At 51.5% G+C, this 26,096-nt stretch overlaps 1 protein-coding gene across 1 annotated transcript in view; it reads right to left on the bottom strand.

Annotated features, from left to right (window-relative positions):
* The window catches only part of LOC123371818 (UPF0687 protein C20orf27 homolog), a 65,272-nt gene that overhangs the window by 23,649 nt on the left and 15,527 nt on the right, over positions 1-26,096 (bottom strand). The window contains exons 2-3 of the mRNA XM_045019676.1: positions 24,790-24,857; positions 24,097-24,235 (exon numbers count right to left, since the gene is read on the bottom strand). Coding sequence (XP_044875611.1) covers positions 24,097-24,235; positions 24,790-24,857 — 207 coding nt within the window. The remainder of the gene's footprint in view (positions 1-24,096; positions 24,236-24,789; positions 24,858-26,096) is intronic.

The raw sequence follows: 26,096 nt of genomic DNA, 5'->3' as shown, positions 1-26,096 counted from the left end.
TAGCAAGTCCCTGCCCCAAAGAGCTTCCAGTGTCAGGGACGGTGGGGCTACTCCTGAGCCATGGACTTGAGAAGCCTGGGGTCCTCAGCCTTGGGGCAGTCCGTCCGGTGGGGCTACCCCCAGTGAACCAGCAGGAAGCCAGGCAGGTTTCTGTTGGAACCCTGTCCCTGCTTGTGATTGGATGAAAAAAGTCATCAAACTTGACGTGTTTCTGCAAAATACTTCAGATTCCACCAACTGTCATTCTCCGGCAAAACAGTCATCGGAAAAGTTCCAACCAGCTCTCCGGTGACCTGGGCATCCAGGAACTCCAGGACTCTCTGCATTCAGGTACGAGACCACGGCCCAGGGAACAGCTACACCCGGTCAGCAACAGGGACCACCCCAAGCCCGTCACCCTGTGTCCCACTCTGCCTTGACTTCCTGGAGGGACAAGCTGAGGACTTGAGTTCTCCCTGCCCACTCTCTTCATGGGACCAGCCCACCCCACGAGAGCATGACCTCCCACCACAGCGATGTTCTACTGGGACAATGGAACTTTTCTTCTCAAAGGGCAGGCTCGGGTGTTCAGGTCAGGGCTTTGGAGCGGAGCCCGGGGCTGGAGCGCGGAGCAGCAGAGCTGCAGGTTTTTGCCTGGAGCTGGAGCGAAGCCGGAGCACAGCTCCAAAGCCCTGGTTCAGGAAACACCTTCAGAGGCAGGCCACTCACCTTTTGTGAGAAGCCAAGGTGAGCAGTCAGCCTCTGGGCTTTCAGAGCAAAATGCAAGCCCCACTTCTCCCACCAGCCTGCCCACAAGAACCTCGACAGGAAACAAGGACCCCCAGTCCCGGCAGGCTGGAGAAAAGAAGAATATCTTCATGTGGACTGCATAACTTTGGCAGGCATCCAGTGCCACCAATATGATGGGTACAGTGTAAATAACCAAGATAGCTTCCTTTCTTACATTCACCTAAAGAGCTACTTGTTATGAGAACACGGATCAATAAATCAGTCTAAGAGCCTGATTTATCATTCAGAAACGGAGGCCAAAAGCAAACTCTCTGGCAATGCTTCAAATGGGTGTGCGTTTTCCTGCCAAGCTAAGCTGACATCTTTAAAACACCCTATGTGGCTATTTACTGTACACAGAAGAACCACCAGGCCCTAACCCATAAGGAGGACTCATGCCCAGCTCAATTAAAATTAAAGCAGGCTCCACCCCTCAGCAGCTTTGTGAAGTGCAGATGGGACTTAACCAACCGGACGGAGCTGAAACTCACCCAGACGAAGGGTCTGTGTTTGGGGTTTTTGGTTGTTTTTTTTAAACTGTTCAACCCCCTGTTGCTTTTCAAAAGGCACAAACATTCCTGGGAACCAAGTTTTAATGCCTTGTGCACAAGCATCCCGAGCAAACTTGATATGGTACAATTCCTCCCGCAATCAGGGGGTCCAAACGAAAGCCTGTGACTTCTGAGCCATCCCGACTGAAGCAACATGGCTCAGATTTCCAATTGTCCTGTAGTTTGTGGATCGAATCTGCAGAGTGATTTGCCGACACGCACCCAGAAAAACGGTTTCAAGGAAATCAGTATCTGCGCACACAACCCAAAGTGTGTCACATCTTCCGCTAGTGACTGGTCCACACAAGGATTACGACAGTTAACTACTACCACTGACTAGCTGACTGATTTCTTCAGGTCCTGGGGTAGAGGCCTGGGGTATGGTACTAGAGATTATGGGTTTGAATCCTCCCAATAGCCTATTGAGTGAGTCTGTATATGTTGATCTTCAACAAGCAGAAAGAAACTAAAATCTGTTGTGTTACATAGCCGTGAAATAATTGCTCATCTCTAATTACAGAAATATACATTATTTACATATGCAAAATGTATTGATTCACATGTATTAATCATTCAGATTTAGGCTTGGAAGAATTTGACATTTACTGATTAAAAAAAATCTATTTCACCATACTCTCACAAACCCACAAAAAAGTAGTTGCACTGATAATAATTGAAATTTACAGCTAGGCAAAGTGAAATAAATGCTGCTTGAGAACCGATCAGAGCTTGATTTAAGGATATTTATTCTGTGTGGGTTTACATGTGATGTTGACAATATTTTAACAGTTATCAAAGCTTTTACATTTTTTAATCTTAGCGTTTTTATAGAATCATAGAATCTCAGGGTTGGAAGGGACCTCAGGAGGTCATCTAGTCCAACCCCCTGCTCAAAGCAGGACCAATTCCCAACTAAATCATCCCAGCCAGGGCTTTGTCAAGCCTGACCTTAAAAACCTCTAAGGAAGGAGATTCCACCACCTCCCTAGGGAACCCATTCCAGTGCTTCACCACTCTCCTAGTGAAAAAGTTTTCCTAATGTCCAACCTAAACCTCCCCCTCTGCAACTTGAGACCATTACTCCTTGTTCTGTCATCTTCTACCACTGAGAACAGTCTAGATCCATCCTCTTTGGAACCCCCTTTCAGGTAGTTGAAAGCAGCTATCAAATCCCCCCTCATTCTTCTCTTCTGCAGGCTAAACAATCCCAGTTCCCTCAGCCTCTCCTCATAAGTCATGTGCTCCAGTCCCCTAATCATTTTTGTTGCCCTCCGCTGGACTGTCTCCAATTTATCCACATCCTTCTTGTAGTGTGGGGCCCAAAACTGGACACAGTGCTCCAGATGAGGCCTCACCAGTGCTGAATAGAGGGGAATGATCACATCCCTCGATCTGCTGGAAATGCCCCTACTTATACAACCCAAAATGCCGTTAGCCTTCTTGGCAACAAGGGCACACTGCTGACTCATATTCAGCTTTTTGTCCACCGTAACCCCTAGGTCCTTTTCTGCAAAACTTCTGCCCAGCCAGTTTACAGTCATTAAATAATTATTGTCCAACCCCTGCATTGTCTGACACTCATAATTTTCCACAACAGTGAAAATTTAAATAGATAAAAATAGAAAAATGTTTAAAAATAAATAGACATTATCCATCAAAATGATAACAATACAAGTGGAATTCTGCCCTGTCTACTGATAGGTCGGTAGCACCTAGTGGCCTCCATTAGTCTTGGGACCCCATCGTGCTAGATGCTTTCCAGATATATTACAGGACAGTTCCTGCTCCTCGAGCTCAGTGGTGAGTGACCTCCCTCTCGTGCGCAGGGCATTCCGTTCTAGACACACGGGTTACTGAACAGCCTCCTGGGCAGTAGTAAGACTTAGCGTTTTTAGACTAATTTGCAAAATCCAAAGCCACTGAAGCATGCAGGGGCCTCTTTCAAATGATCTTTATCTTCTCAGCAGATGAGGATGTGCACGTCCCCTAGGCAGCTCCCAAGGTTACTGCACCCTGGGGGGAGTATCACACTTCCGGACAGGTGTTTACCGAGATGCTTCCCTCCTGGGCAGGCACAAGGTGGAAAGCACAGATGCAGCTGTGCAAACTCTCACACTGCCCTCGCCCATCAGTGAAGCCTGAAGGGCACGTCCAGCGCTCTGCTCCTGGTTGAGCACTGCCCTAGAATTCCCAGAGCCGAGTTCAGAGGGGTCGGAGATAGGGCTGTGCATTTCCCAATGGCTAAGCGGCTTTATGAGAGTCTAAGGGAACTAAGGGGTCAGAGCCGGTAAGTGCATTAGGAAAAGCAGGAGCAGGTGGGAAGAGCTGTGCTGAGATAGCCCCTCCCCCACCGCACACTTAAAACTCCCACTGTCTCCCAGACCACGATCTTGCTCCCATTGAAGTCGAAGGCAAAATCCCCATAGACATTGGTGGGAGCAGGATCAGTCCCCGAGAGGCTACATTTCACCAGCCTAGACTCCCTTGCATCAGAATCCTAACGTGTAAGTTACACGTCCCCTCCAAATCTGGCCCTGGGGGGCAGATCTTTGCTATTCGATCGCGTAGCCCAGCGTCTGGGCCGTGCAGAATTGTTCCCTGCAGCATCTGGATGGAGACAAACTCAGACGGGTAGGTGTCTACAGCCCCACTCGCCCGCTTGGCCAGCAATCCACAGGCTCGCAGGAGCATTGGCAGAAGAATGGGTCGTGGTGTCTCACAGGCAGACAGAGAGATTCTTTACGGAGCCCCCAGCACTGAAAACTCAGAAAGTTAGGCTGTGTGGGAGCACGGGGGTGACTGTGCTGAGCCTGAGAGACTGCAGCAGGAGCGGGAGAGACTGGCAGAATGGGAGCTGCTGAGGGCAGACCGCCTGGGTGCTGCCTCTCCTGCTCTCCATCAGAGCCCGAGGATCTGCACCCACTGATCTGCTGCAGCCATCACTGCTGTACTGAGGAGGGAGAAGGAAGGGAATGATCAGACAGATCAATTTCATTAACAACCTGCCTTCGGAGCAAGGAGGCAGCTGGCGGCAGAGGCTGGTGGAAAGGAGTGTAGGATGGTACAGCTGTATGTCACTCAAAAGAGGGACAAATACTTTAGCAGGGCACTTGGACGGTGGCGGGGAGATGTCTACAAAGCCTAGCAAATTTTAGAAGTGCTAATGGAACAGCCCCTGTCCTCCCCTCCCCCCAACTTACACCTTCCCCGGCAGCACTGGAAACCTAACCAAGACAACACTGCACATGAAAAGCAGGAAGCGAAACTCAATATAAACAAGAGTGAAACAGGTCAGTGTGGTTTCCCTGCCCAAGAAGAACGAAGTGAGCAAACAAACATCAGTGGTGAAAGGCCAGACGGTGGAACCTGAAAAGGATTTTAAACGTCTAAGATGTGATCATGTCCGACAGGCAGGCCCGCTGACAGCAATTCCGGGCCCCAGGGCAGAACAGTCAGTGGGGCATGGCCTGGGCTTCCACATGCCTGCCCGGCTGCCTTCACCGCTGCCGGTACCACCGCGCATGCCTAGGAGCCCTGTGGTCTGCCCGGGTGATTTAAAAGGGCTCAGGGCTCCCGGCCACTGCTACTGCAGCAGCGGGCCCCCGGGCCCTTTTAAATCACCCGGGCCCCTGGGAATTGCCCCCTTTGCCCATCCACCTGTCGGCGGGCCTGCGATACAAGAGATGCCATTTTTGATGTCAAAATACAACGGTTTTTTAGCCTAAAGATATGGCCATGCAAAAACCCTTCTTCCCAGCAGCCCGACAACTCACTGGTCAAATCCAGATCAGTGCTGTCTAAATGTCAGATACCAAACCCTGCTGCAGCCCGTGAGCTCGGTTTGGGTTGAGATGGCAATGGCTCATCCCTGGAGAACTAAACAGTCGCTCAGCTGCAACCTACTCCCAGAACCACCCCTGGTAATCGCACAGCAGCCCCTGAGCAGATTCTCCCACACCTGCCGTGGCCTTACCAGCTCTTTTGAAGGCAAGCGCGGAGCAAAGCCCGAGGGAAACCTAAGGATCGCTCCTCATGAACAAGCCCTTCCCCGCTGGCAACAGGAGGAGGGGGGCTTTCCCTCTCCAAGGGATCTTTTCTCATGGCACCCCTGGTTTGTGGGGGCACATCGAGCCCTGTTCTGCTCTCTGCTTCTTACATCCTAGCTTGACTTAGCGTCTGTTTGGCTGCTCTTCCCTCTGGCGGCCTGCGGGGTTTGATTCCAGGCTCGCGATCTCTGTCCGCAGCCTTCACAGAAGAGCACTAATACTTTGCTCTTACATAGAGCTTTTCAGCCACAGCTTTCCATGGGCTTTGCAAAGGGCAAATAGAATTCTTCCCACTTGCATTGAGGCGAAGGCCAAAAGGGACCATTAAAACCCTCCGGTCTGATCTCCTGCATAACACCAGCCAATTTCAGCCAGAGATTCCCGCACCAGGCACAGGAACTTGTGGTTGAGTGTTAGCACTTCTCTTTCAGAAATCACAGCATGCCTCAGTGAGTTGTTCCACTCGTTAATTACCCTCGCTGCTAAAAGCTGCTACGTATTCCCAGTTTGAATGTTATTGACTTCAACCTCCAGCCAATGGATCTTGTTATGCCTTTGTCAGTGGATTAAAGAGACCTCTAGGATCGATGGTCCCTATGGGGAAACTGAGGAACAGCAGTGCCAAGATGGGGCTCTGAAAAGCAACTATGTACTACTGGCACCTTCCTTCTCAGCAGACCTACTCCCTGCATGGACTGAGCCATGTTTCCTGAGCTGTAAACACAGTTTTAGTGTCTTTACTCCTACTAGCCCTGTGGAGCCTACAGCAGAAGGAGCTGGGCTCTACCCTGGCTTGGGCATCAACAGCAGAACAATTAACTCTGTTCCCGGCGCAAAATCCCTTTTTGGAGACGGAGAACCCAGCTTGACTGTCCGAGCCCCGGGGGGGGTGGGGATCTGCAGGCCCAGCTGTTGGAGACACTTTCTGACTTGTCAACGGAGCAGATTTGATGCAACGAACATGGTTCCCCACAGTGCTCATCACTGTCACTTTCCCATGCCGGGACTCCCTGTGCTCCAGTATCGGCAGTTTAAATGGCTCCCCTGGCAACTTCCCATCCGGATGGTGGCTTAAGAGACTTGGCCAATGAGGGCCCATCCTTTCCCTGCCCGTTCACTCGCACAGGGTCACCTCTCAGTGCAAACACCTCCTCTTCCGTCATTCTTACCGTCTGAGCCCCATGCGCCACAGGGCTGGGCTTTCTGAAAAGCAGAGATAGGCTCTTCTCCTCTTGCAGTGCAGGGTGGGCTGGGGCCGGGGAGTCTGAGAACCTAATTTCTCTTCCTGGCTCTGCTACTGATCCGCTGTGCAGCCCTGGGCATGCTCCCTTCCGACAGCAGAGGATGGGCTGGGAAAGCAAATCCCTTGATTAATTCTTTAACCATTAGCAAACGTGGCAGAGAATAACAAACGTGGGTTTAGGGGTTAAAGTGCCATGTCTTGGAAGGACAGAAATCCTACTTGCCGGGACTACAACCTGCTACCTTGAAGGATTAATGAGTTTAATACAGATTTCCTTCCCAAATGTCAGCTCTGAAAGCAGCCTCGCTGTAACCAGGTACAACAGAACCCTGCCATCAGCCAGGCGCACAGGGAACATTCATTAGAGACAAATGATTCCAAACAAGCAGTTCAGGAACCAGAGAAATCTCTGAAACAGACACAAAGCTCCCTGTCTCGACACACCCACCAGGACCAAGAGACAGATTCTCAAGATAATTCAGGTCTATTGTGCTCAGCTGCTCTATTGCAGAAGCTGCACTTCACTGACAGTAAAATTACACCCGAGAGCCGTTAAACTCCCCACACCCCGGATTCCACAGAACCGGTTCCAGTTACTAACTTGCTGGGTTTGATCCAATTCGCCTCCAATCCACTGTAGGACCTGACGTTTCAATATTGTTGACAGACATGATCCTGCAAGCGGGGGAGGGATAGCTCAGCGGTTTGAGCATTGGCCTGCTAAACCCAGGGTTGTGAGCTCAATCCTTGAGGGGGCCATTCAGGGATTTGGGGATTGGTCCTGCTTTGAGCAGGGGGTTGGACTAGATGATCTCCTGAGGTCCCTTCCAACCCTAATAATCTATGACTATGAAAAACCCTGGCCCCATTCCAGCAATGCACTTCTTATGCACAGCATTTGACTCAGAGAACTGCAAGGGACGCACATGCCTAAGTGCTTTGCTGAAGCGGGACCAGCGTCCCGAACAGCGGGCAGGACCGAGCCCTAATTTCCTAAGCTAAGGAAGATCCAAAGACGTTGTACTCTCTGCTCTGAGAGACACAGCGCAATAATGAATTGCTGAGGGGCTGCGACGGAGACGGGAGAAAGGCTCAGACGAGATCTGACACACAAGAAGGTTTTTTTCCTCCAAGAGGCAGATGCTGCGGAGGAGAAGGGTGTTGCCCCAGTGCACAGAACATGCGGAGGGATGGAGATAAAGCCAGTGCCGGGTGAGAGGAAGGGAAGAGGAAGACCAGAATTGTGAAATAAACTGAACGTGTGCAAGGCATGTATCTGACCAACACTACGCTAGTATCTGAGGGCCTCAGAATCCTTAATGTATTTCTTCTCACAGCACCCTGGTAAGGCAGGGCCGGGCGACTGCCCCATGCTACAGCTGGGGAACGAAAGCACAGAGACTGAGTGACTTGCCCAAGGTCACCCAGGAAGCCGGTGGCAAAACAAGGATTTGAACTCGGATCTCCCAAGCCGTAGGGAAATCAATGACAAGCCAAGGGAGCTGGCTGAGAACAGGGCGACTGTGCCCAAAGTGTCCAGACCCGCTGCCTCAGGAGTAGGACTCACCATTTTCCGTTGCATCTGACAGCTGCTCTCACCAGCTGCTCATTCTTAACAGCTTCAGGAAGACGCACACCGGGGACGGTGGCAGATCCAGGAGAGAGACTCACTCTGATGAGCTCGGACTGGCCGCTGCTGACCCAGCCAGGAGCCTCACACCCCGCGAGTGCGGATAAGACGCTGGGTAAGTGCCAAACCTGGGCTCTTCTACTGCTTGAAGCGAAGCCCAAAACTAAAGCGAGGCCCCTGTGCCAAGGCTGGAGAGGGTCAAATCCCGCCCGCTGCCCCGCAAGAGCGGAACGTTCCCGAGGGTGTTGGATCAACTGAAACACCCAAGGTGCTTTAATGGCCGCATGGAGATTTAAAATACATCTCCGAGAGAACAACACTGGGTCCGACGCGGTGGGAGTCTGCATACCCCGGTCCCAGCCTGGGGAACGAACTCGCACCCGGACAAAGAACCATCACAAACCTCCCCCGTTCTGGGTGCACTTCTCCAGCCGGCCTCCTCTGACATCGACATGGCGCAGCGCAGGCCTAGGAAATAGGTCCCAAAAACCCTCTCGTGACAAACCTCTCCACCGCACACACAACTCTCCCCGGGGAGCTGGTGAGAGAGAACAAACCACCCGGGATCGATACGATCCCCGTCGCCGGCTGCACGGCTGGAAGGCGCTCAGATACCACTGGTGAGGGCAGAGTAGGACCCTGCCCAGGAGGAGCAGCCAGAGCTTCTAACTCCCGCCCGACGCCTCATCCACCCCGCGCTGCTACCGCTGAAGGTTGCATTTCTGCAAGTGACCCTGCACAGTCCAAGTTAACTCGGCTGTGTGCACCAGGGGAGAAGGCATCGGGTGGGGAGCAAAGAGGCTGGAGTTCTGGGTCAGAGCTGGGAATGGAGGTGCTGTGTTTCCACCCAATGCCTGTGCCTCCATTTCCGCATCTGTAAAATGGGGCTCGCAATGACCTACCTTGATAAGCACTTTTAAGATCGATGGACCAAAAGTGGCTTTGCAGGGGTACAGCACTGCTATTAGAGCGAAGGAATCAGCCTGCCGATGGGAACTCCAGGAGAGCTTCGTGCTGCCCATTCAAAGCGAGAGAGGAAGGAATTTACTGACTTCCAGTTCTGCGGATCTCAGCAGAAAACTGACATGACCCCTCACAGGTTTCAGTCTGACCCGCGGCCACCTGGTCAACATCAACTCAAGAATATGAGCAGATTTCTGTGCGCAAACACCCCTGCAGAGTTTTGAGCGGAACAAACTGCCTTTAGATGTATAAACCCCTCTGACCTATCAAACCCCATACCATTTACCAATTAACGGTATAGACACCCAGTACTCCAGCTTCAGAAGATCCCCCTGTACAATACCAGGCATCAAAGCCCTGCTGGGGTCAGCTGCTCGCTCTCTGCAGCCTACACAAGCCCACGGCTGCCTTTTAATGATCCCCCTCTTCCCCCCACGGCTGATCTAAAATTCTCTTCCAAAACCAGTGGCTGCATGACAAACCTTTGAAACAAAATGGCTCCTTAAACCCTGCCTGCAGGTGATAAAACCAGAGTGCACCGAGCATCACTGCAGAGAGTTTAAAACAAGAGGGCGCAACCATCTCCACATGTGGTTTGGGGTTTTGTTTCCGGGCATTTCGTGAGCCCTTGTTATCTATGGGGACGGGATGGAGCTGAGCAGCAGAACTTGCTAAGCTTCTGGGCATGGCAGACGTGAAAGTTGGAGCTCCGCCATGGATGTTCCTGGACAGTGTCCTATAGAGCGGGAAGGGGCAGGCTGGCGATGCCTTTGTCCATGCTGCCCTCCCCGGATGGCTCCCACAAGGCCTCGGGATGGGGTGCGAGAGGGGATTGTGTGCTGCATGGGCTCCCTTCTGAGGGGTGAGTCTTACGCAGCACCAGGACAATCTACCAGAATGCCCAGTGCGGCATCTGTGCCATGCCCAGATCTGCCCAGGCTCAAGGAGCTGGGGCAGCCAGAAACGCCGTGTCTCTCGAATCTGAACCCAAGGGGCAGGTTGGATACTGGGTGGGAGTTGGCCAGGTGGTCAGGGCAGGCATGCAACGGGCTGGCTGCAGGAATCCCTGGGCCAGGTTCCCTGGCCCGTGCTATGCAGGGGGTTGGACCGGATGGTCAGAACGGTCCCTTCTGCCCCTGCGAGCGATGAGTGCACAGCCACTCCCAAAGGGAGGCAGGCAAGGACCCCCCCCCGCCACTAACAGACCCAATACTCCCCCCACCAGCCAAGCAGGACCCCGGGCTCACGGCCAGGCTGTGGCAGAGAGGATTCCCATCATTCCTTGCACATTAGCCAAGCCTAAAAGCAGAAGGCCCGGAGTTTGCACCAACAGGAGCGCTCTGTGGTTCCAGACGCACCCGGCACTGTGCTCATCCGCTCTGCCCGCCTGGCTGAGGAACCCGCACGGGCCTCGCACCAGGAAAGAGTTCTGAGCCATGGAGAGGACAGTCCACGCACACCTCCCAACTGCGACTTGACAGACTTGAGCGGGGAGGCAGAGTCGTCCCTCTGCGCTTCCAGCACAACCACGGGACAGGAGCCCATCAGATCCCTCCTGCTGGCACTCACAGGCCGTCCGCCACCTCACTGCCAGCCTCGCGATAGAGCGGGCTGCTGGGGGAACGACCGATGCCATCGGAGCCCCCCTGGAGCGGCTCAGCTCCCGCACCCAGATCCCTCATCCTAGCTGGAGAGGTGCCCCCAAACCTCAAACTGCAGGAGATAACGGGCAACCCCGGGCACGGGCAACTCTTCCCAGCTGCCCCACCTGCGAGGCGAAGCGCCAAAGAGCTCCACCATCTGCTCTGAGGGGCAGCTCCTGCCGACAGCACGAGCTGGCAGAGCGTGGGGGGAGAGCAGAGCAGGATGGAGGTGCAAGGCCGCTGCACCCTGGGACTGCAATGGGCGCTGCAGAGCACAGCGGGGAGACGTGTGAATGTGGGAGCAGGGCTAGCCTGGCTTGGTGGGGGAAGAGGGTTTCATTTTGCAGGTACAGAACTTAACTCTGCAGGACATTTCTTCACAGGGGTTTGTCCAGTCCCCCCACTCCATTCACTGCGCAGCACATCTATGAACGGAACTGAGAGCCCCATTCAAGGCCCATGGGATTCGTTGGGTGTAAGGCAGGGGTGAAAGTCACTTACAGGACTTACCGGTACTGCCAGAGTCCTGAGGGGGGGGTGGCCTCATCCAGAAGGGGCGTGGCCTCTCAAGATTTAAAGGCCCTGGGGCACCAGCTGTGGCTGAGAGCCCCAGGGCCTTTAAATCAACCCGGGGCTCCCAGCTGCAGAGGTGCAAATTAAAGGGTCCGGGGCTCCGGCGGCCGCAGAGCTCCGGGCCCTTTAAATCCTCACCGCAGCTCCAGCTGGGATTTAAAGGGCTGCAGGGAGCCCCGAGCCTTGCCGGGCTGGGGCCGGGATTTAAAGGACTCGGAGCTCCCGTGGCTGCGGGGAGCTCTAAGCCCTTTAAATCCCGGCCCCAGCCCAGCCGCCGAAGTTGCGGGAGGGATTTAAAGGGCTCAGAGCTCCCTGCCGCTGCAGGGAGCCCAGAGCCCTTTTAATCCCAGCCGCGGAAGCCGGTGCAGTCCGGCACGGCCGGACTGGCTTACTTTCAAAGCTGGTCTAAGGGTGCTGGATCAGGCCCCAGGTGCCCAAATTTCGGGACAGAAGAGAGGAAAAGGCTCAGTTTCCTCAGCTGACTGGGACAGAGAAAGCAAAGAACAGATTTGAATGATGGGGAATTCAATGGATGCAGCCCACAGTGTCGGCAGACAGTTGGGAATTTATTTCCTTGTGTTATCTCTGGCACCTCACACAGTGGCTCTAACTTACCTTTGATTGAGGACCAACCACAACTGTAAATCTCGCGTGCCCTGTGGAGCATGGCGCGTATCATTGCTTGTCACTATAGAGAGCTGCTGGAACAAACTGATTAGAGCGACGAGATTCCTGCACAGTATCAGCTGGATGTTCTGTTTGCCATCAAACATGCAAGTGACCAGCAATGGATTTGGGAGAGGAGAGAACAGAAATCTACTTTCCTTTGATCCCACAAAGTGGCTTGTTTTTTAAATCAGAGCCTCAATGTTACAAACAGGCAAAGCGCTACTTTTAATATATATCTATAGGTTAGGCTTGACACTCAATACGCTTCTGTATTAAAAAGCCCCAGAGGAAGGTTTTCCAGCGTACAAGGTGGGGGATAGACACACAGCTCCCACTGAAAGGCCGGGCAGGGACACAACTCACTTCCAAGTTGGAGTTAACCTCCCCAATATGGTATCAATCATGCCCCACTTCAGAAGCCTGCTGGCACCCCAATGCATCCATTGAACGGACTCTTTGGGAAGCCGCTTGGTGATCGCAAAATGTCAGGGCTGCTAACAGGCAGTGTCTTGTGGAAAAGCCTAGCAGAGGACGGAAAATCTCATGGGGCACAGGTGACCAGCGGGTGGTTCTGGCTCACAGCCCGTATCCATCTGAAAGGGGAGGCGAGGATGCCGATGCATCCAGGTCAGCATCTGTACCAGGCCAGTCTGTTGAATCAATGAGAGCTGCAAGGAAACATTCAAAGGGCTTCTGATCCATTTACAAGAACCCGGTGTGCTGGGACTAGGAGGAATCCCCAGTGAAATGCAGCAGCTTTAATTAGAGTCCCAGCATTCTCAGAGCCTTGCTCTGGAGTCACAGATCTCCCTGCCAAGGCAGAACCGGGGCCAGCTCCGTCTGGCGTGCCGCTCTCAGAAGCAGCTGAATTATGCTGACGGCTTGGCATGCTGGCAGCCTCCAGCCCTGCTACTGAGATCATACAGACGACTTCTTTGCACGGTTGTCACAGGCCAGAGGAGAGGTGACAGCTCTGACAGATCCCATATTTCCACGTGAGAGTCACAAGCTGGGCCGCCCTTCAGAGCAGCGTCCCAAGAATGAATGTCAGAGGCTGCGGGGTAATGTAGAATTCAAACGGTATCACGTACCCACAGGATATGCCACCTGGATAAACTTGCACGGTTGCCTTCTTGGGGCTGATCTCCTTGGGTAGGTTACATCAGCAAGGGAGCAATGCTCGAGCTAGGTCTGAGGCAGCCCGTTCGTTATTTGTTTCACAGAGGCCCCAGCTCAGATCAGGGCCCCACTGTGCCAAGTGCTGCACGGATACATAATGCGAGACAGTCCCTGCCACAAAACGCTTACAGTCGGAATGGACCAGACCCACACAGGGAGGGAGGGGAAACTGAGGCACTGAGAGACCACCCCCGCCCCCAAGAGCACACAGCAGGTCTGTGGCAGGGCTGGAAACAGAACCCAGGTCTCCCAGTCCCGTGCTGTACCCAATGGAGCTCCACAGCATTTCAGGCACCTATAATCCTTAACAGGATGAATTTAAGAATGGGGGGGGGGAATTAATGAGCCGCCAAGTTTTGCAGGTGCCGAGATCTGGGAAGCGCTGACTGATTCTCCCGAGGGTGGACCCCCCCCACCCCCACTGGGACAGTTGGAACTGGCCTCGGAGATAATCAATCAAAAGTGCAGTGGGGAGCGGCAGAGAAGCACTAAACCACCCAGCAGGTGAGCAGGGTTTTTCCCACCCTAGATCCCAGCTCATGAAGCCTCGTTACGGGGTCACACAGCAAGCGCTTCTATCTTGGTCCAGGGTGAATGCTGCCCAATTCCCTGCTCGCCCAGCCAGCCAGCTCGACAGCTTGTTCTGCGCGTCTGACCCTGTGCATGGCTCTGGGGACCCTCACGATCCTGCGCAGAGCGCAACAGGATGCTCAGCTAGCTAGGGACTGTTATGGCCCCGTCACCTCAGTCTGAGCAGCCACGTGCCCCAAAAGATTAGCCCCTCACGTGAGTGCTGAGCTGTGAAAGAAATGGCTGATGAGAGAGTCCAGAGGAGCCGATGGTGCTCACTTGAGTGGCTACCTCTGGACAATCTGCTATCAGGGGCTTTGACTGCAGGTTGTTTCAGTGGCTCTCGTACTGAAATCGCTGAGGACACGGTAAAAGGCAGTTTCCAACAGGGCCCCTTGCCCCGATCCGGTCCCAGATGTCCTACTCAGCATCCAAATGCATCAAGGGGAAAACACAATGAAGCCCGGTACATCAGTCCTGGTGACGAAGTGGGTCAGAGCCGGAGCAGAAAGTGTTTTTCTCACCTTTGTCGCTTAGACCCACAAACATCTGTGCTCTGATGTTTGCTCTAACTGCTCTGGCTACGCCACTGGGGCAGGTAAATGAACGATACCCCCTCCCCCCGCAGCACCAAAAACCCCTTGGCCTCTCCCCCACCCCCCGACGGGTGCCTCCTGCCCCCAACACTGGGTGGCACTGGCAGTGAATTTGTGAGCATTCTCTCGGCATTTTGGGCAAGTAGATCGGTTTCCTACCATAGGAAACGCTGGCGGCCCAGATGGCTAATTGGGGGCCAGCTGGGACTGAGACCTCACCAACTCATTTCACACAAACCGAGTGAGCCAGGGAATAACCCCCATTCCTGCTGACTGGACTGGAATCGGAGATTTAGCAGCTAAGAGACTCCCTACCCCATGACTTGACTCATGCACAAGTACCCGGATCAGCAGATGGGCTCACCTGGCCCGTCTAACCTCTGGCACAGAAATGCTACGGTGAGGAGTGCCACACCCGGGAGTACTGTCTGCTTAGCAATAGCCCCTCAGCAGTCTGGTTTCCCCATTCCTGCTCCTTGCTAGAGGCCCCTGTTGGTTTGTTCCTCTGAGAGGAAGGCACAGCCTCTGGGCTCAGACAAACAGCTAACACCCCAGCTAGGGGCTCCTGAAAGAAACCGGCGAGTGTCTCTGACTGTCCTAGCACGGCTGGGAGCCCTCGCCTGAAAGCCGTCAGCTGTCTGATCTGCTCCCGCTCTAGGGGCAATTTGTGCCTGCTTGTCATCGGGTGCATGACAGCACTGGCAGGAGCAGCAAAGCCCTCTGTTTCTAAGCCACCCGAGTGGAAACCATCAACCAGGAGTACTGCGGAGAGTAACATCCTAGTGCATGACCTGCAATCGAATGGATTAAGCACAGCATTGTAAGTCTGGACTCCTGGGGTCAAGGCCCCTGACTTGCCATGTGACTTTGGGGGGAGTCACTTCATTTCTCTGTACCTCTGTTTCCACCCCCCTAAATTAAATGGGGCAGCGCGTACTTGGTCAAGTGCTTTGAGCTCCATGGTACAGAAGGGCGATCGGTACAAAGAACTAGTAGGATCACATGCAAGTGTTTGGAAGTACGTGGAAGGAAACTCTCCAGTACAGGCAGGATGATGAATGGGATGATCCTATAAAAGTCTCTTCCAGCTCTGGGTGTTGAAATGCTTTGGTGTGTCAGAGACCCCGCCCACAAAGCTGCCAGAGCGGGGCAGAATCCAGCACTGTCTCTCAGAGTCACTGACCCAGAAACCAGTGCAGGTGAGGAGAGGTCAGGACAACTCGGGACAGGAGGTGGGGCAGGAAAGGATGCACCCACGCAGAACAGGGGAGCGGCAGAGCGCAGCCCAGCTGGATTTACACGGCTGACCTGGCAGCTGAGACGCTCAAGGGGGGGGGCCTCCAGTTGACACAAGAGATGAGGGGCCGGAGGGAGAGGGAAACACACCAAGACAGAAGGGAGTTAAGACTCTCAATGTAAGTTGCATTTAACAATAGAGAGAAGATACAGGGGTAAAACCAGTGACATTGACAGAGACTGGGGTGTGATCAGTGACACAGGCAGCAGCACACGAGTGTGCAAGACTACTCACGTGCACGCGAGTCAGGGTCTGCACGCTCAGCTTCCCCAGGCCTAGCATTTTGCACGTGCATTCTGGGCACTTTTGCAGATTTGGGGCCCAAGAAGGAGGTGAGAGTCCTGGGGGGCAGCACAAACCCCTCGGCCCTACGTCAAAGGTGGGGTCCCAGCTGCAGTCCTCAGTCCAGGGGCCGATCAGGCCACCTCACGGGCGTCCCTTCATGGACAGATCACACGGATGGCCAGATGGGAGCCGAGAACAGACACAAGTGACCTCCCACCCTCTCCATGGACCCAGCCCACGTCTCTCCTGCACAGCTGCTCCATGGGCAAGGGAGCTCGGCCTCCTCCCCCAGTTGTTAAAGGGGTAGCACAGGGCAAGGGAGGGGGCTGTGTTGCTGCACTGTCACCCCTCCATCTGCCTGGGGAGGGTGAAAAGGTCATTGGCACAACAGGCCCCCTTGCCAGAGATTGCTATGGTGTGGTGCGCGCGCACACACACACACACACACACACACACACACACGTGCACGAGCTCCTGCATGGTGTGGATGGAGCCCTGTACTTCGTCTCTAGGGAGGGGCAGGACTGAACGGCTCCATGACCGACCCCGATGATTCAAGCAGTGCACCCCAAATGCAGAACCCACACAAGGTGACCCCACAACATTTGGCAGGTCCATGTAATGGGCTGGCAAGGTTCCTCTCACCCCGTTAGCTGGTGTGGAATCTGCTAGGAAAGGGTTAAGTGGCTCAGAAGCAGGTGGGAGAGGCTCTCTGGGGAGAGAGGATTGAAGGTGTGGGCTGAGCACTGAGGAGGGAGGAACCCTGGGAGACAGTTTAGCCTGTGCTTGTTACCTTCCTGGGGATGAATTTGGAGCTGAGAATGGCAGAGAAGGGAATTGAAACTAGGAATTAATGCCGTCTGTATCAACCCCAGAAAGTTTTCGAAGTGGAAGTGCTGGGCTGCAGGCGTTCCAGTCCAGTCTTATCAGCTCCCAGCACATGCAGCAGGGCCCAAAACAGGGTCAACGTGCACAACAGGAGAGAGATTTCACTACAAAATAAGCAGTTAAACCCTCGTGTGCCTTCTGTTTACAGCATCCTCCCTTCCCAAGCCACCTCCCGTCCCCGGGGCATCCATTCCCGCACCCCCAGTACGCCTCTGAACTGGTCATTTCTAAAGAACCTTGAATGCTGGGTCAGAGGAGACAGCTGTAGAGTAGCCACAGCACAAACTGTGACCCGCCTTTTACATGTTAGAATCCAGCGGGAACACCGGGATTCCTTCTGCAGCTAATTCAAATCCAGCGCAATCACCCCAAAGGAAAGATGTTAAATAGCCAGGGTTAATGACCATGTCCCGCTTCATTCTGCAGCTGCAGAGGCAAAAAAAATAATCTAGAAACTGGAAACTAAATTCCCTGGGGGTAGGGATTGTGTCTTGGCATGTGCAGGCCCAGCACTCTGCCCAGTGGGGCCCCCGTCCTGACAGGGGAGCTTTCGGCATCACCACCACAGAGATAATGCCACTAACAAATCTTATTCCCAGAACTGCACAGATGCCATTAACAAGCTCTGGAACTCATCGCTGCAGGATGTTAGCTCGAGTGTCTTGGACATTGTACCCATGCAAGGGAGGTAGAGGGAGAAAGAACCCCCCGCCCCTTACCCTTTATGGGAGACCTGGCTCTTGGGTCCAGGCATGGCAGAGTAAGTATTTACTCACTGCCTAAAGCAGATGGGCCAGGAGGGGAAAGCTGGCCCATCTGCTCACTGGCCAAGCTGCTGAGCCAATCGGGGGAGTGAACGCGGGGTTACTAATTTACTGCTGGTATAGGATAGGGGCAAATAACTACCCATCTACTTACAAGCAGGGAAGGAACCATGTAGAGGGGTGTCCGGGAGCCACCCTGCCTCATTGAGCAGTGCCATTTACACCCCACCCTTTGCTCCAGATCTGTGCCCAGACTCAGTACATTTCCAGAAGGCCAGGAGTCTGTGGTTAAGAAACCCAGCAGCGAAATGCACTTCTTGAAATGAGATCTTGTACTTACTGGACATTTATACACACGTGGGAGGAAAACAAGATCTGCTTGGAAACAGTCCAGCCACTGTCACATATTCCATCACATCAGGGCAGAGAACAGAAACGTTGCCAGGAGAGCCCCAAACTCGGCAGTAACACAGAGATGGAGGCGGACACAAGCAGAGGCTTCAGGCAGTGGCGGCTACACATACAAGTAGATAACCCTTCCCCTCTTTAACCCCCAAACTGATTGTCTGTCCCAATGACATTCGGAGGGAGACGGAGGGATATTTGGTGCCACATGCAGAACTATTCTATGGTTAGCTAAAGCAGATTGTTTGACTGGCACCAAATGACACTGGGTTTGCTTTCTAGAGACAGAAAGAGCACTGGAAAGTGTATGGTGACTAGCACCACTTCGCTCTGCCAGAGCTGCCAGTCCTTGGCACCCACCATGCTTCCGCTTCAGGATTAAGTCAACCTGGCTATTAGAAATCCGGACGAAACCTAATGTGAGAGGCCGATTATCCCACAGCTGCTGCTGCTTGGTTCTTGCACCTTTCTCAGCAGCATCTGGTGCTAGTCACTGTCCGAGATACTGGGCTAGATGGACCTTGGGTCTGCTCCGCTCTGGCAGTTTCCAGGTTCCTACAAATCAGCTTCTTCCTCAAACACCTGCCCAGTTCCTCCCAGAATATCCCTTATGCAGGAGGTAAACTCCCTTTCTCCCAAAAAAAAGAAATCCATAAAGCCACCACCTTAGCTCCCTGCACAAATCCCTCCTCAAGATTCACCTCTGCCGTGCTGAGGAACGAACCCCTGCGCAGGCCATGAGCTGTGGCTACTGTTTACTGTGCAGTTTGTTTAACTGTTGTCTTGCCTTCCACCCTCTCTTTGCATCACCCCTCTGCTGCACGTTGTCATGATGCACGACTGAGCGAATTGGTGCAAGGGTTGTCCTTTCCCTCCGTGGCTGTGCAGCTGGGGCCCTGACTGCAGCCTCTAGGGGCTAACAAAATGCACACTAAGAATAACAGTCCCCATAGTTTTCATCCTCCTCCTGATTTTTCGTGGCAAAGACAAAGCGGTGTGTAAAGTTTCACAGGCACACAACAGGATTCTATTCTTTCAGAAAGAATGAGTTTCCTGATCACCACTTGTGGAATGAGATTAGATGGTTAAACTCAGCAACGGAATTGGAGGAGAAATGCCTTTTCTACAGGCAGAAACACCCCCCACCTCAAGTGACTGACAGAAGAGACTCAAGGACGCTCACTATTATTCCCACGTTGATGTGTGGGCAGCGTGCGAAAAGTCAGCACACAGGGAGGAGCGCCTACTGCCTACTGTGACTCAGTGCACAGAGCAACAAGCTGTCATTGTGTGCAAGAACTTGATACTTACGAAGAACACCTACAAAAGATTGTGTTTGTCTTGTGCCGGTTTCCACCACATGACCCAACCCTCCAGAATTTTCGCTGCAGTTGGGAACAAATTAATGCTAGAATCAGGCTTCACTTCAAAGAGGAAACGTGCGTCAAGCCACAATGGCAGAAACTCGCATAGGTTCAACACAATGGGCTTCAGCTGCTAATGATACAGAACGCCGGGTGAAATCTAGTTATTGGGCTACAGTGAGGTTCAAACGTCCTCTCTCCGCCATGTTAAAAGTATTTTTAGTGCAAAACAACAAGGGACAGGAGGGTGAAGAGGGTCAGATTCTGATCTCGGTGTAAATCTGCCCACACTGGGAGTTGCTCCAAAGTTACACCTGGGCCCCCCAGATCAAAACTGGCCCCAAAAACTTCAAAACAGAATTTATCCCTTTCTTAGTAAGAACACAGATGACCCTGTGTCGTGTTTTCTTATTCAACTGTGTTCCTCAAATACTATAAACCCCAAACAAGCATAAACACACTAACAACGTGTGTCACGTCCCCTTCTAGTGGCTAGTCCAATAGAGGATAACTACCTACTATTGCTGTCAGCTGATGGAGTTACTCCTTTAGCTCAAGTGACAGAAACATCTGTGCTGCTGTTCAGGTCCCAGATTCAAACACCATTGATGACCCATGCCAGGAGGAGATAGGTTGTCAGGTGAACAGAGATGAATTTATTTTTCAAAGCATTTTGAAGGAAACGCTACTCCTGTAACTGAAAACTTTCCCCTGGGGATTCCATTTAGTCCACAGCCCCAAAAGACCAGTCAGATAGTCGGGAAATAGCCAGAGCAGAGGGACATCTTGGCCACGCCCGCTTCCCTCAGCCACGCCCCCTCTGCTGGGGCCAAAAGGGGAGCCCAGAAACTGCCCAACTCGCCCTACAATCGTCCACATGCAAGAGGAATCCTCGCTGGCCCTTTAAGGAGGGCTGCAGGCTGGAATGGGGCGGAGGAGCTGGTGGACAATGAGATGTAAATCTCAGGCAGTAAAGCAGGGTGTTAAAATCTCCAGGGTTTATTAACCCTTCACTGGTCACTGGAAATAAGCACCACTTGCGCTTCAAAGCAGAGTCACATCAAGAGCGAAGTTTTGAACGGAAGAGGCTCTTTCCTGCCACGCTGTCCCTGTTCCTCTGTTACTATTCCTTCAGCCTCCAGGGTCAGTCTGGGATGCCACTGGGAGCCTGCGACTGCCGCTTCACTGGCCAGATGAGATGCAGAAGCCGGATCAGCCAGTGAAGGAGTGGGGCAGGGGTACTGGGGAGGCAGAGCGGTCTGGTGGTTAGTGAGCTCATTGAGGCAGGGAAGTCTCAGGACATGTGTATATAGCACATGGCCCACAGGGACCCCAGTGACAACTGGCGCCTACAGGCACTGCTGCAATAAATACAGGTCTAGGAAACCCAGGTATCCCATGTGACAGCCCCTGCAATCATCATTGAGATGCCCCACACAGCCCACAATGCCGTCATGCAATATCTAAACCTCCCCGCAGCAGGGTTTGAACATCACGCCTTCAGCAGCACAACACAGACATCTGCCACTTGCACCGAGCAGTGGCTCCGGTTGCCAGCAGGAGTAGACTTTCATCTGCTCTTTGAACCCGCCACTAGGGGGTGTCACTTTACAATCACGTTACATTCACATCAGAGAGCTGCAATGGGCGCCAACCTAATCAAGTGCTAAACGGCTTCTACCACACAGTGCCCGGGCCCCATGCTGATGGCAGGGAAGCCAGGTGCCCCTGGAAGGCAGGAACTTCTCTGTTTTAAGGGCACATTCTGGGGATCCTTTTGGGCCATCTAGCCAGTATCCTGTGTTCCGACAGTAGCCAGTGCCAGGTGTCCCAGAGGGAATGAACAGAACAGGGCAACTATCAAGTGATCCATCCCCTGTTGTCCAATCCCAGATTCTGGCAGTAGGTTTAGGGACACCCAGAGCATGAGGTTGCCTCCCTGCCCATTTTGGCTAATAGCCATTGCTGGACCTGTCCTCCATGAACTTATCTAGTTCTTTTTTGAACCCAGTTATACTTTTGGCCTTCACAACATCCCCTGGCAATGAGTTCCACAGGTCGACTGTGCGTTGTGGGAAGAAATATTTCCTTATGTTCATTTTAAACATGCCGCCTATTAGTTTCAGTGGGTGATGTCCAGTTCTTGTGTTATGTAACGGGATAAATAACACTTCCTTTTTTCACTGTCTCCACACCAGTCATGATTTCATAGACCTCTATCATATTCCCCCTTAGTCGTCTCTTTTCTAAGCTGAGCAGTCCCAGCCTTTTGAATCTCTCCTCATATGGAAGCTGTTCCAAACCCCACATCATTTTTGTTGTCCTTCTCGGTACTGGTACGGGTTCCCTCCACAGCCTAGGGCCCCAGAGCTGTACCGTCCTGCCCTGGGCAAAAGCCTGACCAGTATATGAGTTATTCCCCTGTCCGCCACTTCTAGAGCGCACGGACTCTTGTTCCTGAGCTGAGATTTTTCCCCAAGCACATCACTCAAACCGCACTGTCTTAGATAAAATATAAAACAGCTTAATTAACGACGGAAAGGTAGATTTTAAGTGATTATAAGGGACAGCAAATGTATCAAAGTAGATTACCTAGCAAATAAACTAAAACTCAATATAAGCTTAATATACTATATAGGATTTGAATTAAGCAGTGTCTCACCCTGTTAGATAGTATAAACCAGGGGGACGCAACCTATGGCACGCAAGCTGAATTTCAGTGGCACTCACACTGCCCGGGTCCTGGCCACCGGTCCGGGGGGCTCTGCATTTTCATTTAATTTTAAATGAAGCTTCTTAAACATTTTAAGAACCTTATTTACTTTACAGACAACAATAGTTTTGTTATATATTATAGACTTATAGAAAGATCTTTTAAAATGTTAAAATGTACTACCGGCACGCGAAACCTTAAATTAGAGTGACTAAATGAAGATTCGGCACAGCACTTCGGAAAGGTTGCCGACCCCTGGTATAAACAGTCCACCAAGCTTCCATACACAGGCAGGCTTCCTTCTTCCCTGCCTGGGACCAGCACTTCCCCCAGTTCGGTCTTTGTGTGGGGAGTGAGGCCCTTTGGTGATGTCACTTTCCCCTTTCATAGCTTATTCCATAGGGCGGGAACCCCTTTGTTCCAAGCCGAGCTCCCAGCCCAGTTTGTGGAAAAATACAGGTACCAAAAAGGAGTTCGGCGTCATGTGATCTAGTCACAAGCCCTTGCGTGTCCCGATGAGTCACGGCAGCCAGTATCCATAGGCTGGCTGCAGCGTCCCCAGGATGGTTCATCGGGTGAAGATAAGCTTTCCCCATGGCCCATTGTCTTCACTAACAGGCATTCAACTCGAATAGACCATTCACAGTGTGCGGCAGAACAGATGTAAAGCTTTGTGGGTGTTACCCATGACAAGCACATTGAAATAAAGATACAGAGTCAATATTCATAACTCCAGATACAAAAATGAGAGATTCATGCTAATAGGATAATCATATTAGCAAACCATCCCTTTTCCATTGACACCTCATCACACATTCTGTATAAGATGCATCATAATTATGCCATAATCATATCACAAATCAAACCACTCTGATGAATATGGGGTGCAGAGTGTCACAGGTACCTCTTCCAATTCTAATATATCTTTTTGGGGGATGGGGCGACCAGAATTACACAGTATTCAAGGTGTGGGAGTACCATGGATTTATACAGAGGGATCATGATATTTTCTATTTTATTACCTATCCCTTTCCTAATGATGGCTAACTGACTGTTCGCCTTTTTGACTGCCACTGCACATTGAGCAGATGTTTCCAGAGAACTATGACTACACGACTCCAAGATCTTTCTTGAGTGGCAACAGCTAATTTAGACCCCATCATTTTGTATGTATAGTAGGCATTATTTTTTTTCCAGTGTGCATTACTTTACACTTACCAACATCAAATTTCATCTGACATTTTGTTTCCCAGTCACCTAGTTTTGCCAGATCTCTGTGTAACTCTTTGCAGTCAGCTTTGGACGTAATTGTCTTGAGTAATTTTGTATCGTCTGCAAATTTTGCCACCTCACTGTTTGCCCCCTTTTCCAGATCATTTATGATATGTTGAATACGACTAGTTCCAGTACAGATCCCTGGGGGACACCACTATTTACCTGTCTCCAGTCTGAAAACTGACCATTTATTCCTACCCTTTGGTTTTCTTTCAACCAGTTACTGATCCACGAGAGGACCTTCCCTCTTCTCCCATGCCTGCTTACTTTGCTTAAGAGCCGTTGGTGAGGGATCTAGTGAGAGGCTTTCTGTAAATCCAAGTACTCTAGATCACCCTTGTCCACGTGCTGGTCGACACCTTCAAAAGAATTCTACTGCTAGCCCTGGTTTCCGTAACTGCTGCTAGGCTCTGGCCACCTAAAGGACCAGCTGGGAGGATGAAATCGGTCCCCGGCTGGCAGGGTGCGTGCATTCCCCTAACGCCTTCCTACATCTGGCATGTCACATGCTGATACCCCATCATTCCATGAAGCCATTATGCGGGGGCCATTAAGGAAAGAAAGATGTTCAGAGCACCTGGGGATCACAGGGCTATACAAATAAAACTACCTTCAAGTAAACACATTTGCCCTTCTGAACCTCCATAGGCTGGCGCCGGAGGGGCAGGTCTTACCTTCAGCCACTGGTGTGATGCTGATGACTTTAAGGTTAAGGTTTGGAAGCGGAATGGCACAGATGTCCTTCCCCAGCCTTTGAATGGGAGGCAGAAGAAATGTGATTTCGTATTTGTGCAGTATCTTCAGAAACCCTACCTGGAAGGAGGGAAAGAAATGCAGGTTAAGGTTGCTCAAACCACTGAGCTATCCCACCCACCTCACCTTTGCCATTGCACTGAACACTTTGCAGCAACAACACCGACCACAGAATTAGAACAACAAGGTGCCAAAGAGAAAGGAACTGAATCCACGAGAACAAAGCCTAGTTTGAGGGGCAGGCTGGTCACTGTAGTTCTTTGTGTTACCTTAGTCAACTGAGATCAGGGCCTCACTGTGCCAGGTGCTGTACAAACACCTACTGAGAGACGGTCCCAGCCCTGGAGAGTTTATAAATCTAAATAGGGAAGATGGAGAAGGGAAGGATTATTACTGCCGTCACACAGAGGGGAAACCGAGGTACCCAGTTACACAGGGCAGAGAAGGAAATAGAAGTGAGATCTACAGACAGCCAGTCCAGTGGCTTAACCGTGACACCACCCGAAATAAATGATTAGAACAAGGGATCAGGGAGCCGGAAGCTCTGAGTTTTCATCCCAATTCTTCCACCAACTCAGTGTGGACTTTGTCACTCCGTGCCGCACTTTCCCCACCTGGAAACTGGCGATGGATGGTTTCACGAACGTGGGCGCAATGCTTTGAGGGTGTCCAACGAACGGCGCTGTACCAGGGCAAAGCGTCGCTCAGGGCTTGGGTTGGAAGCCAAAGAAAGAACAAGCGTGGGGAACGTGCTTCTCTTTCGTGTTCCAGATCGTTGCAGACGGGCCACAAAGAACAGGCAGCTCTCATTGCTGCTCGCCAGGCAGAGAGTCTACCGGGGGTGCAGGGAAAGACCCCAGGCTGATCTGCTTCTGGGGTGGGTTCCTCAAATATCAGGATAATCCTCCACTGATGTTCCCTGGCTGGCATGGGCGGGTTGCATGGCTAGGAGAGGGAATGGGGGAGGGGGGTGATACAGCAGGGTGCAGGAGATTTGAAGGGCATGAAAATTGTGGTTCCACTACTAGGAAAGTCACAGCACCCAGGCCCTGATCCAACCCCCTATGTCCCTAAGCACCCTAAGTCAGTGGCATGGCACTTAAAACAGGGGAGGAGGGCAGAGCAGATCCAAAAATCCACTGTTTTTGTTTGACATGAAATTTTCACATGAAAAAAATTCTGGTTCAGTCAAAATAAAAAGTTTCATATTTTTGCCAAAAACCCCTAAAAAACACAACGTTTTTTGGGTTTTCACAACCGAAAATCAACATTTTTCTATTTTAAACTGTAAATTTTGGGTTGCTGGTGTTCAAAAACCAGGAACAGAAATCGATTGGTTTCTTTCTTAAATAAAAAAAAAAGTTTTTTTCAAGGGTTTTTTATTTAAATGAAATACTGGTTAATTTAAAAACAAATTTATTTAAAATTAAATTTGAAATTCAAAACCTATGTTAAGGCCTAAACCTATAATAATCTTAAAATAATTTAAATTAAACACAAAAAAGAAATATTAATCAGTACGTTTGCTGCCAAGTTTTAAGAAAGTCAAACCACTGAACTGGTGGAAGTCACTGGCTAAGACCCGGAACCACAGTTTGCTGAAGTACTAATCTAGCTTTTGACAGCAGGAATCTCTTCTGGGGGTACAGAAAGAATATTTTCTTCACTTCAGTTTGTTCATCCAGTTCAGTTCAATGACTAGTTCATTCAAAGTTAAGAAACCAGTTCGGAGTTGAAAAAGCGGAAAAGTTTGTTTTCCCCTTCCAATCTATGAACCAAAACAAGGTGTTAGAGGATGAGATCTACTAGTTCTAAAATCTTGAAAGACATAACTGAAAATAATCAATTCAATATACTACTTCTACCGATAATACTTCCTATGTTTAATAAATCAGTTTATTTTAAATGCAAACCATGCTTT

This window comes from Mauremys mutica, chromosome 5, assembly GCF_020497125.1.
Source record: "Mauremys mutica isolate MM-2020 ecotype Southern chromosome 5, ASM2049712v1, whole genome shotgun sequence".
Lineage (NCBI taxonomy): Eukaryota > Metazoa > Chordata > Testudines > Geoemydidae > Mauremys > Mauremys mutica.
This window is presented reverse-complemented; position numbering and strand designations above follow the sequence as displayed.